A 13,784-nucleotide genomic window follows, 5' to 3' on the forward strand; every position below is an offset into this window, starting at 1 on the left:
GCCAAACAGCATGACCCTTTGGAAATGGGATTCTGGGGCTTGTGTTGAGGCAGCCTGAACTTTGAATTTATTCACCTCTGCACAGACGCTAAATCAAGTAGCCCAGAGTACAGAAAACCTAAAGCGGTGCACCAGCAAACTGACGTCTTGTGCTTGCTCAGTGAGGTCCTACTTTCACAGGCTGGTTACAGATGCTACACTGTTGACAGTGCTAATTACCCCTAGACAGATGTACTGTTTTAGCGACTGTTTTATCTATAAATTACTACTTAATCTTTTCAGAATTAAATACACCAAGCTAAATTGAGCCAGAAAAAGAACTGGAGTAATTTTACAAATCTTGTAGCTATGAAACCATTTTCTGGCAAGAAGGCTGGAAGTGGTAGCACACACCTGTCATTCCTGAAGAGGGAGACGGAGGCAGCAAGGTTCAAGGTCAGCCTCAGCTATCTAGTGAACTCAAGTGCAATGTGCAATATGGACTACAAGAGACCTTTGCTTACACTGCGCCCCCGCCCCCACACCAAGGAGGAAACCCGAGAAAAGAGAGTAATTGACCAAAGTGGGTAGAGTAACTTATGTGTGGCCAATAACCAGAGTCCAGTCCTCACAAGTTGTCTTCTGACTTCTACAATCACACGCGCATCAATGTAACAAACAAAAAATGGCTTTTGAGAGAGGTTTCTCTGTGTAGCCCCAGAAGTTATGAAACTCACTCTGTAAACAACGATAACCTCAAACTCACAGAAATCCACCTGCCTCTGACTCCCAAGTGCTGGGATTAAAGGTGTACACAACCACCACCTGGAATTTTTTTTTTAAATGTATTGATGCCCAAGCCAGGAATGGTAGTATGCACCCATAATGCTAGCATCAAGGCTAGCCTGGGCTTTATAAGATCCTAACAGAGCCAGGCATGGTGATCACTACAGTGAGGGAGGTCAGCTTGAGTCACTTGGAAAATATGTCTTGGGGCTGGAGAGATGGCTCAGAGGTTAAGAGCACTGACTGTTCGTTCTTTCAAAGGTTCTGAGTTCAATTCCCAGCAACCACATGGTGGCTCACAACCATCTGTAATGAAATCTGGCGCCCTCTGGCCTGCAGGCATACATGGAGGCAGACTTTCTATACATAATAAATAAATAAAATCTTTAAAAAAAAAAAGACATCTCAAAATCAGATAGATAAAGCCAGTCAGTAGTGGCACGCCCCTTTAATCTCAACACAGGAGGCAGAGGAAGGAAGATCTGAGTTCAAGGTCAGCCTTATCTACAGAGCAATTTCAGGGAACAGCCAGGACTACACAGAGAAACCCTGTCTCAAAAGAAAAAGAAATAAATCCTATCTGAGATACAAAAGGAAAACGTTCCAAAGCCCTATAATGAGGAAGTGTAACTAGACACAGACAGGTAAGCCCAGGGACTCGCCGCCGTGGCTGAAGAATCTCACACATGGGACATGCTGGAGAAAAGGCAGCAGAACACAGCTGGTGGAGAACATGCCAGCAGAACACAGCTGGTGGAGAACATGCCAGCAGAACACAGCTGGTGGAGAACATGCCAGCAGAACACAGCTGGCTACACCTCCTTTACAACACAGAACAGAGAAGGAAGGAAACAGGGCCAGGCTCTTAACGCAAACAGCTGACAGCTTTATTTTCACATTTCACGATGTAAGTGAGCGCTGCACTTTTTCTAATTCCACTTCTCCCCTCCAAACTATTCTGTCAGGAAAGGGGAAGCCTTGCTTGTCATGCAGCTAGAAAACACCCAGGCTCAGCACCGTGATCAACTGCTGAAACAGAACAAGAAATACAAAACTGAGAAAGAGCCTTTCCGCTCTTATCTGTCTGGCCGAGTCATGCCAGGCCGTGTGGGCACCATCATAGGGCGAGCAGGGGGTCTCATCATTGGAGGCCCGGGCATCATGGGCATATGGCCACCCATGGGAGGCCTCATTCCAGGAGCTGTAGAACGGAACAAAGGGAAAAAGGGATGAGTAACAACGTTCAGGAAACTTCAACTAAACACCTTCAACTAATCCCAGCACTCAGAAGCAGAGGACCTGAATTGAAGCCAGTCAGTTTACAGAGTGAGTTCCATGACAGCCAGTGCTACACAGAGAAACCTTGCCTCAAGAAACCAAAAAAAAAAAACAAAAACAAAAAACAAAACAAAAAACTAAGTAGTAGACCCTGAAAAAATACTAGAAAAAGACACATAACAGGAAAAGTGCAACAAATCCATCAAATTTAACTTCCTTAGGACATGAAATAAGATGAAGACGCGAGCGCAGGTCTGGAAGCTGCTCTATGACAGCAGTGCCTATAGACAGACCACTGCACAGCACCCAGCGACTCGAGCTCTGCTTTGCTCAGTGTGCTTGTGTGGTTTTTACTTTTGTTGCTCTGGTTATTTTTGGTTAGGACAGGGTCTCTATTATGCAGCCCTGGCTGCCTTCAACTCAGAGATCCCCCTGCCTCTGCCTCCCAAGCCGCTGAGGTTAACGGCGGCGTCAGCACCGCACCTGGACTACTCAGCTCTCAGCCGATTATCTCCCCGACACCCTGCAACAGGAGCTGTCTCCTCCATGGCCTGGAAAAGAGGCCAGTCTCACCAATAAGTGACTTTTGGGAACTATGGGAAGGTGATCAAAGCCAGGATGAAAACCTGACAGTAACAGCATTTAGCTCAAATCATGAAAAATAAAAGGCAATCATGAATTATATCAAATGGAATACACAGAATTTCATTTTCCAAATGCAATTTAGGAACTATTAATCAGTTCTGTGTGTGTGTCAAATATGAACGAGATCTATGTGCCAGGGAGGGGACAGCAGCCAGGACAGGAAAACATCATGGCAGTCTCGGCAAAACTCACTGTGCATGCCTCATCTGGATGCTGGGTTCATGAATATTCATTTTTCTACTATGCTCTATAACTGTTCTGCTCTATGAATTCTTTATAAATATCAAACTTTTGTTTGTTGTTTTTCAAGACAGAGTTTCTCCGTATTACAGCTCTCACTGTCCTGGAACTTGATCTCTAGACCAGGCTGACTTTGAACTCAAGAGATCTGCCTGCCTCCTCAGTGCTTGGATTAAAGGAGTGCACCACCACTGCCTGGCTCTAAATATCGAGTTTTGGAAGCACAGAGGGAGTTGCCTGTAATCCGAGCACTTGGGTAGCAAAGGCAAGATGATTGTAGCAAGTTTGAGGCCAGTCAGGGTTACAAACCAAGCCTTTATCTCAAAAAGGAAATAATAAATTGGGTATGGGGTACACAGAAATTACAGATGCATCCTGGTATCCCAAAATTAACTGATTTTGATTAAAGGTTTGTGATATAAGTAACTCAAGATATAACCATATTTGAAGCTGGATGTGGGGTACAAGCCTGTGATATCAGCACTCTGAGGAGAAAGAGGGCTCCCGAGTTCAAGGTGATCCTGGGTTACTAGAGTAAAAGTATTTTTCAAAAATTCAACATACTCCCTTTTCCCCACTACAGGAGGGCGATGATATATTGCATACTTGAGCATGTGAGCAAGCACGCGCGCACAAAGCCACTCACAGGTAACTGTATGTGCAATGACTACAACAGGCACAGAAGCTGTGAGGACCAGTGTCAATAGCAGCGTGGAATATGTCCTCTCAAGTCTACGTGCTCCACGAGCACATTCACACCTGGCAATCTGTACATAAGTGTGTTTGCAGGAAACTGGGCACCTGAATATTTGTTCTTTCCCTTTCCCTATCATTTGTTTTTATGTGTTAGTTTTAAAGAAACATTGCCTACTGTGCGTGTCTCGAAATATTCTCTTCAGGGGGCTGGAGAGATGGCTCAGTGGTTAAGAGCATTGCCTGCTCTTCCAAAGGTCCTGAGTTCAATTCCCAGCAACCACATGGTGGCTCACAACCATCTGTAAAGAGGTCTGGCGCCCTCTTCTGGCCTTCAAGCATACACACAGACAGAATATTGTATACATAATAAATAAATAAATATTAAAAAAAATATATTTTCTTCAGTCATTAGGATCACTCAAGAAGGATTATAGGCATGTGCCACCATGCCCAGAGGGATTTCTTTCAATGGCTCACTCATTCCTGGTTGCCAACGTCTTTAAACTCACTTGGTATTTTATTTTGTGACACTGGCTTAGAGAACAAGCAGTTCACGATGGCATGTATCTTTAATTCCAGCCATTTGGGAGGCGGGGGCAAGTAGAGATGTCCATGAGTTCCAGGCAACACAGTTTACATGAGACTCTGTCTCAGAAATATTAAATAAATGGTAACTCCATCTAAATCACCTGGCTGTGTTTTGAGTTCTTATGCCCGAACTGTTCTCTATCCTCCCATCCCTCTAACATCCACACCGACGCTCCTGGTGAAAAAGCTGCTTTCATCCCCGCGCTGTGCCCTGGTTTGTCCAGCTGAGCTGGCGGCACCGCTCGTCTATTTTCAAACCATCTCACTGTTATTAGTGCAATTAGATAATTTTAACTATTAAATAAATAAAATGTGTGAGAACTTGCCAGACAGTAGTAGTGCACACCTTTACTCCCAGCACTCAGGAGACAGAGGCAGGCAGATCTCTGTGAGTTCAAGGCCAGCCTGGTCTACAGAGTGAGTTCCAGGACAGCCAGGGCTACACAGAGAAACCCTGTCTGAGAAAGCGGGAAGGCTCTAGGCTAGATGCCCAGAACACCAGTTCCCTCTCCAGCAAGGAAGACTTCAGGAGCAGATTATACTGCAGTCTCCAGTCACTTGAAACTGAAATTTCAGCTGAGGTGAGCACTGGGGAGGCAGAAGCAGGCAGATACTGAAAGTTCAAAATTAGCCAAGAACACACTGTAAGACTTCATCTTAAAACAAACCACTCTGCCGGGCGGTGGTGGCGAACGCCTTTAATCCCAGCACTCGGGAGGCAGAGGCAGGCGGATCTCTGTGAGTTCGAGGCCAGCCTGGTCTACAAGAGCTAGTTCCAGGACAGGCTCCAAAAAGCTACGGAGAAACCCTGTCTCGAAAAATAAAAATAAAAAATAAATAAATAAATAAACACTCTGCGGAATTAGGGTGTGGGCAAGCTGGCTAGGCAGGCAGCAGAGCTTGCATGCAGACCCGAAGCCAAAGGTGGCGGGAGAGAACCAGCACTACCTGTCCTTCAATCTCCACACATGCAATGGTGTGCAGGTGCCACGCACACACAAGAGAAACTTCCTTTTTGAATTTAAAAACCTGCAAGGCCCTGGGTGCATTTCCAGGCTCTGGCAAAAAAAAACTATAAACAGAATTTTTGTGGCTGAGGCTAAGTGGTAGAACTCGTAAGCACATCAAGGCACTGAGTTCAATCCCTGGCAACCAAAATAGAAAGTATTTGTCCTAAGTTTTTGTGGGTCCCTACATTAAAAACACTGACCAAATTCAATGTTACAAAACTTACAGCTAACAAAGAATCCCCCATAATGCAGAACTAGAATCTACCGCACATCTAAAGGTGACCCATTCCAACTCACCAGGTCCCACAGGCATCATCCCAGGAGGAGGAGGACCCATCATCGGCATCATGGGAGGGCCTCCCATGTGGGGTGCAGGCATCATGCCAGGGCGAGGAGGACCCGCTAAAACAGACAATGGAGGCTGTGGTTAAAGCAGGTTTGCATGCTGACACTTTCTCTCACGACTAGTCCAAACGCTAAACAAACCTCCCGCAGTTTCTTATTCCAGCAGGGGACTCACACACAGAGCATTCCATAACTTGCACTTTGTAATTAAAGAACAGTGACAAAATCCCAGCACCCAGGAGACAGAGACATGTGGATCGCGTTATTTGCTGTGAGCTCACCACGGTCAACATGGTGGTCTTTTTTTTTTTTTTTTTGGTTTTTTGAGACAGGGTTTCTCTGTGGTTTTGGAGTCTGTCCTGGAACTAGCTCTTGTAGACCAGGCTGGTCTCGAACTCACAGAGATCCGCCTGTCTCTGCCTCCCGAGTGCTGGGATTAAAGGCGTGCGCCACCACCGCCCGGCAACATGGTGGTCTTAACAAGTTGCAAGGCAACCAGGGCTACACGGAGAGACCTGGTTTCCAATAACAAAACAAAGTATAAAGGACACTTGGTCTCCCAGAGGTCCTGGGATCAATTTCTAACACCCACATGGCAGCTCACCTCACAATCATCTTTTTATTTTTTGGTTTTTCGAGTGCCCTGGAGCTGCACAGGCACCGCCCTCGCACATGTCTCTGAGCAGCCCACAAGACTGTTTAGGTCGCAGCTCAAGTCCAGTCTGAACCTTCCCAGGGGAACAAAAGGACAGTGACCTTGCACTAGACACCCCCTAAGAACACAGGCTCACGGTCCACTCCACTGTCAACTATCCAATTCTTACCTTTCACGGGCTTAAGTATGTTGTGGGATATTTGTACACTGTGTGAAGGTGTGCTTGCTGTAATTGGTCTCTGAGAAAGCTACTAGCTAGGCAGGAGATATAGGCGGGACATCTGGGCAGAGAGAGAGGAGGAGGAATCTAGGCCCACAAGAGAGACAAAAGGAGACATGGAGGAAGCAGGATATGCGGTACCAGACAGAAAACAGATCAATAGAAGTAGATTAATTTAAGTTATAAGAGCTAGTGAAACAGGCCAAAGCTAAGGCCAAGCTTTCATAATTAATAAGTCTACATGTCATTTGTGAGCTGTGGCAAAAACAAAAATCTGACTATATAAGTACATTAGAAATTGGGGAAAATAATAAAAAAAAAAAAAATAAAATAAAAAGATAGCTCAGAGGCTAAGAGCATTGGCTGCTCTTCCAGAGGTTTTGAGTTCCCAGCAAACCACATGGTGGCTCACAACCTTCTGTAATGAGATCTGGTGCCCTCTTCTGGCCGGCAAGCATATGTGCAGGAGGAACCCTGTATACATAATGAATAAGTAAATGTATCTTTAAAAAAAAGAAAGGAATAGCGGAGCGGTGGTGGCACACGCCTTTAATCCCAGCACTTGGGAGGCAGAGGCAGGCAGATCTCTGTGAGTTCGAGACCAGCCTGGTCTTACAAGAGCTAGTTCCAGGACAGGCTCCAAAACCACAGAGAAACCCTGTCTCGAAAAAAACCAAAAAAAAAAAAGAAAGGAAGGAAGAGAAAGAAAGAAATTGGGAAGACTGAGTTTATTAGCTATTTAGCTATTTAGGTCTTCTAGTGTTGTGTTCATACCAATAAAGAATTTAATTTCGTTGGGCAGTGTTGGCGCACGCTTGGGGAGGCAGAAGCAGGCAGATCTCTGTGAGTTCGAGGCCACCTTGGTTCCAGGACAGGCTGGGGGGTGGGGGGACAGAATTTACTTTGTTTAGTAGTATCTATCCACATCTCACAGGTTCCTTCTGAGCTCTCCATTCCTGGGAAGTCCCAGATTTCAACTGGAAGTTGGCCCTAAGGCAAGCACCTAACAGTCCTAGTGGAGGCTGAGGCAGAGAGGACTGAGCTTCACTACAGCCTGTGCTACATGTTAAGACTGCCAGACTGGTGTAGTACACACCTTTAATCCCAGCACCCAGGCAGCACTGACAGGTGGGGTCTCTAAGTTTGAGTTTAGCCTGGTCTACAAAGTGAGTTCCAGGACAGCCAGGGTTACACACAGAAAAACCCTGTCTCAAAAAAGAAAAACCAGCCGGGCAGTGGTGGTGCACACCTTTAATCCCAGCACTCGGGAGGCAGAGGCAGGCGGATCTCTGGGAGTTCGAGGCCAGCCTGGTCTACAAGAGCTAGTTCCAGGACAGGCTCCAAAAAGCTACAGAGAAACCCTGTCTCGAAAAACCAAAAAAAAAAAAAAAAAAGAAAAACCAGAGATGGGCGGTGGGGTGGTGTGGTGTCTTTAATCCCAGCACTCAGGAGGGAGAGACAGGCGGATCTCTTTTGAGTTCAGGGCCAACCTGGTCTACAGAGCTAGTTCCAGGACAGGCTCCAAAGCAACAGAGAAACCCTGTCTCGAAAAACCAAAAAAAAAAAAAAAAAAAGAAAGAAAAACCATGGCCTCCCAGAAACTAAACAAAGAGAATTATTATCTTCAAAAACTATTTTAGAATTTATACCACTAAGCCAGGCGGTGGTGGCGCACGCCTTTAATCCCAGCACTTGGGAGGCAGAGGCAGGCAGATCTCTGTGAGTTCGAGACCAGCCTGGTCTACAAGAGCTAGTTCCAGGACAGGCTCCAAAACCACAGAGAAACCCTGTCTCGAAAAACCAAAAAAAACAGAACTGAGTTCAAAGCTGTGCACTGGTAGCTCATGCCTTTAACCCAGCACTCCAGAAGCAGGCAGATCTGAGTTTGAAGTCTTCCTGATCTACAGAGAGAGTTCCAGGACAGCCAGGTCTACTCAGAGAAATCCTTGGAAAACAAAAAATGGAAAAAAAAAAAAAAAAAAGACAATTGAGTTAGTCACAACGAAAAGTCAAGCAGGGTTTGTACAGTTGGGAGCCAACACTGAGGAAGCAAAGACACCTGAGTCCCTGGGCTCACTGGCCAGCACACCTGCCTAACTGTCAAGCCCTAGGTCCCAGAGAGAAACTATCTCGGAAATTAAAGGCCAGGAAGATGGCTCAGCGGGTAAGGGCACGAGCTGCTCTTTTTCTCACTCCACAAAGGAGTAAACAAGGACTCAGCCCTCCAAGCCTTCCTCTGAAATCCACACATATGCCAAAGAACACATATACAATAAAACACCAGAACCACAAGGTGGGTGACTCCAAGGTCAGTCACTAGTCTCTATGTGAAGACTACACACACACTTTCACACTCACACAAGAGGAAATTATACGGTTAAAGTTGTTTCCCTCAGCTAGTGAACTATGCTGTGGGACAATGCTCTTGTACACTGTAAAGATTTGTCACTTGCATTGGTTTAATAAAACACTGATTGGTCAGTAGTCAAGTAGGAAGTATAGGCGGGGCAACCAGACTAGGAGAACTCTGGGAAGAGGAGAGGCAGAGACACAGTCATCAGCCAGAGGCAAAGGAAGCAGGATGAGAATGCTGCACTGAAAAGGTACCAAGCCATGTGACTAAATATAGACAAGAATTATGGGTTAATTTAAGTTGTAACAGCTAGCTATTAATAAGCTTGAGCTAATAGGCCAAACAGTTTATAATTGATCCAAGCCTCTGTATATTTCAATGGGACTGAACAGCTGTGGGACTGAAATTCTGTCAACCTAGTCAGTCAACAAGTTCTGGAAGCCAACTATGTGACAAGCTACTAAGCAAAGGGTAATCTGAGCAGTTGCACACTTTAACACAGAGTTCCAAACTTACGGAGACTGGGGGGAGGCGGGATCATGGCCCCTGCAGGAGGAGGAGCAGAGAATGGAGCTGGAGGTATCTTTCCTTGTTGAAATGCAGCCGCTTAAAATAAAGAAAACAAAAAATGATGTGTTAAATGCAGCAACTCATTTACTAAAATTACCACCTTCTTTGAAATGAACTCTATTCTAAAATTACTACACGTGGCAAAACAGTTTTAAGCCATTGAGATACTCAACTGTTACAACTGCAATGAACAGTTTACTAATTCAGGTACTCAAAGCTTTCTTATAATTTAATCATTTAATAGCTATTTGTACTCTTCACTTCAATAGGTAAAATACCTGCGCTACCAGGCATGCTGGTGCACACCTGTAACCCAGCATTCAAGAGATGCAGTTGGAGGACTTGAGCACAGGAGTCTGAGATCAACACAGGCAATAAAATGAGGTCTTTACATTTAAAAAAATTTAGTTTATAACGAATTCAAGCCATTAGTTTTATTTGAAAAATGCACAATCCGTGGCCAAAGGCCAGGGTTTTTTTTGTTTTGTTTTTCGAGACAAAACCTGTAGGGCTTACAGTTAGGACAGCACTGCCCACATCCTATACAGGACAACAGGCTGTAAGGAGTGCAGACCGAGCAGCAAACTCCTACCAACCTAACTACAGACATCACCAAGCGAGTTCCTGACAGTCTGCCTCCCTGCCCCAAAAGTCCACTTAGCTGAGCATGAGGGCATTACTGGAATCATCACCTCTAACCCAGGAAGAGAGGGTTGTCAGCAGTCCCAAAATACCCAAACAAGGCTAGAGAGATGAAGCCGGGCAGTGGTGGCGCATGCCTTTAATCCCAGCACTTAGGAGGCAGAGGCAGGCGGATCTCTGGGAGTTCGAGGCCAGCCTGGTCTACAAGAGCTAGTTCCGTGACAGGCACCAAAGCTACAGAGAAACCCTGTCTCAAAAAACCAAAAAAAAAAAAAAAAAAAAAAAAGGCTAGCGAGATGGTTCAGTGCATTACAGTTCTTGCTTAGGCACAAGTACCCAAGTTCAAATTCCTGGAATCCAGTTAAAGCCAGGCAGAGCCAAGTACGCTTGTAACCCCTGTATAAGGAACAGACAAAATCAGATTCCAGCTCACTGGCCAGGAAGCCTAGCTGAAATGGTAAGCTTCAGGTTCGATGAAGGATCTTGTCTCAAGGGAATAAGGTCAAGGGTGATAAGAGCAGAGGCCAGGCATGGAGACAACTGCCTTTAGTTCCAGCACTCAGGAGGAGGAGGCAGGCAGATTCCAGCGAGTTCATGGCTAGCCTGGTCTACATAACAAGCTCTTCTTTTTCTTTTCCATTTTCCTCTGTGCAGCCCTGACTGTAATGGAGCTCACTTTATAGACGAGGCCAGCCTCTGCTTCCCAAGTGTTGGAATTAAAGGCCTGAGCCACCACACCCAACTTTGATTAATTCTTTTTGCCAGAGCTACAATTATGAAAGCCAAATAAAGTCTCTTAAACCCACTCTTATGGTTTCCAATGATTAGGGAAAAATCTCAAAATTGTGGATTGCACGGGCTGGAGGGAGCTCCGAGGTTAAGAACACTGACTGCTCTTCCAGGATGTGGGTTCAAGTCCCAACACTGACATAGCAGCTCACAACTGTCCGCAACTCCAGTTCCAGGGGAACTGACACCGTCACACATTAACACGTAGGGAAAACAGCAATGTGCATTAAAATAAATAAAGCTTTAAAAGGAAAAGTGGTGAATTGCAACTTTTCAAATATAGGTTCACATAAATGTGCTCCAAAATCTTGTTGCCATTAACAGGAAAATCAGAGGCAACTCCATCTTCTCTAGCCACCTCCCAGCCTAACCAGCCTGCACGTGACTGTTCTCTGATGGATTATCTCAATAACGAATATTAAGGTGTTCCTACAGTCCTGGGACATAAGTGACCTTCCACTCCGCTCCTTCAACTTAGGCAAAGAGTCCCATGTATCATCACACAGAAAGAGTTGTTTCTGTAGAAAACAAAGAGATGGGATAAAAAGGAATGGGACCGTTCTATCACGGAGTCAGAGACTGGGCCGTACTTGTTTTGTCAATCAGGCTCTGGGCCTGCTCTTCCATCCATTTCTGGTAGTAGTCTTTCACGTTCTCCTTGTGCTTCCGACCGCTGCAGTGTGTCTTTCTCACAGATGGCTGCAAACAAAAAGCTCACATCAGACACAGAAACAAAATCCCCAAATAAGAAAGCTGGAAAGCTTTGCCTCTGCATTGGTAGGCTGGAGAAGATGCTGAAGCAGCTTTGGCAAACGCTGCCCTGCAGTATACATCTTTGCTAGACGCATTACCGAGGAGGCAGGCACATGTGGCTGAGTCAATCACTTGCTCTTGAGCACTGGAGCACAGACACAAATCCTTTCCTCCACTCCACTCAGTACTAGGAATGGAACCCAGGGCTTCTGCATTCTAGCCAGCTGGGCTACCACTGGGCTCCACATCTGCCCCAACAAATGGAGTACTCGTTTCCCTACTGTCTAAGGCTTTCTCTACAAGGATGGACTTGCATGTTAAAAAGATTCCATATTTACACATCTAAATCACAATTTGCTATTTAGAAAAAGTGCACATGCCGCTGGTCTAAATCATAGTGCTATTTTAATGCCCTCAGGCCTCTACAATGGAAAATAGCAGCATCAATCACTTAAGCAACACTGTTACGGGAACTTTAAGCTGGTTGTAGTAACGCGTGCCTTTAATTCCAGCACCCAGGGATCAGGAACAGCTGGATAGCCTGGTTTACATTTACATAATAAGTTCGAGGCCAGCCGGGTCCAATAAATAATCTTTACTCAGAGAAACTATTAAAACTATAACACCAAATTTTGTTGTTGCTAAAGGGTTTGTTTTGGTTTGGCTTTTTGAGACAGGATCTCACGCCCTAGCCTTGAATTCACAAGACTCCATCTCGGCTCCCAAATGATGGGAAACGGGCATGAGCCACTAAACACAGCTAGCTGTGTTGCTGTGTTATTCTTGCTGGGGCCTTCTGAGTGACCGACGGCAGCCTACCCTGGTCGGCACTCCATTAGCCGCCTGCAGCCATTATTGCTGCTGACATATGGTTAATAGATTCCCACAGAAGCAGAGAGTGGAGCTGCCGTTCCACCATGAAGACACATCTTTCCATTTTAGTAAAAAAAAAAAAAAAAATTGGTTTGTTTTTCGAGACAGGGTTTCTCTGTGTAACTGGAACTCACTCTGTAGACCAGGCAAGCCTTGAACTCCCATAGATCCACTGTCTTCTGCCTCCCGAGGTCTGGTTTAAAAGGCATGTGCCACCACTGCCTGGTGATTCTAATACAATTTTCAATAAAATGATATAATCAAATATATGAGTTGTAGGAGCACACTCCTGGGTTTTGGGGAGAGTTATCTGGACAAGGCCTCGGTATGTATGCTAGGCTAGCCTGGAATTCACCATCTTTCTGGTTCAGTCTCTCAAGTATTGGAATTACAGGCAAATGCATATGTAAATGTTTGCATCCTCAAGCCTGTTAACGCTTTATCAAAACTCTGCAATTACCTTCACATTACAAACACTGCAAGGGTGTTAATACAAAACACGCTTCCCAGTTACTTTCAAAGAAGAGTAGTGGTAAAATTCCCAGCAGGCTGTAAAGCACATACATGGACCTAGATAAATTAAAAGAAAGAAAATCTTATATTGCATACGAGCCGTTTTAAGACTACGAAAAGACGCGCCACTTACAGAATCATGGGTAAGATACGTATCACAGTAGTCACAATAAAACCTGAAAAGACAAAAGAATATGACAATCCTTAGCAGATGTCCAAACAAGCCAAACACCCTCAAACTCTGATGCTAAGGCGTCAAACAAAGCGTTCGACAGGATCGGGGCCGCGAGGGGAGGGGCCGAGCCCACTCGGAAGGGGACAAGAGCGCCTCGTTTCCCACACGGATCTCACCAAGGCGCTCGCCCTCCCCTCCAAGCACACGAACCAGCGCCCGCCGCGCTCACGAAGACCCGACCCACCACCGCAACTCGCCAGCCTGCCTCAGACCGCACTCACTTAGGCATGTTGCTCCGCAGGCCGTTGGCTACCTGCTTCCGCGCCGCCGGGAAATGACGCACACAGCCCGCGCCGACTCAGTCGGCGGACGGAAGAGCGAGGGCGGGTCTTCCGCTACGGAGATCGGCTTTGCAGAGGACAGCCGGGAAGTGTGCTATGGGTGCCTATGAGGGTCAATCCGCGCCCACTTACTCCTGATTGGTTATTCGCTCTCGGAAATACAGTGTTTCATTCTTTCAACAGATTCCAAAAGGCAGATCCTCTCCTGTGTTCCGTGCTCTGCTGGAAGTGCTGGGAAAACGGTAGAAACAAAGCAGGTAGACGTTCTCATTCTCAGAGACCTGATTAGCAGGAAAGTAAAATAGATCGAATCAAAGTCCTATACTTGGGGAA

General features: G+C 45.8%; 1 protein-coding gene across 1 annotated transcript; it reads right to left on the reverse strand.

Moving 5' to 3' along the window:
- Window positions 1-1,634: 1,634 nt before the first annotated feature.
- Window positions 1,635-13,468, reverse strand: Snrpc (small nuclear ribonucleoprotein polypeptide C). Its single transcript, XM_057751666.1, has 6 exons — window positions 13,392-13,468; window positions 13,069-13,111; window positions 11,387-11,495; window positions 9,312-9,401; window positions 5,520-5,624; window positions 1,635-1,966 (listed from the first exon to the last, which is right to left on the reverse strand). Exons 1-6 carry the CDS (start codon window positions 13,397-13,399, stop codon window positions 1,842-1,844), a joined length of 480 nt encoding a protein of 159 aa, XP_057607649.1. The 5' UTR covers window positions 13,400-13,468; the 3' UTR covers window positions 1,635-1,841.
- Window positions 13,469-13,784: the final 316 nt, after the last annotated feature.

Source organism: Chionomys nivalis, chromosome 19 (assembly GCF_950005125.1).
Source record: "Chionomys nivalis chromosome 19, mChiNiv1.1, whole genome shotgun sequence".
NCBI lineage: Eukaryota > Metazoa > Chordata > Mammalia > Rodentia > Cricetidae > Chionomys > Chionomys nivalis.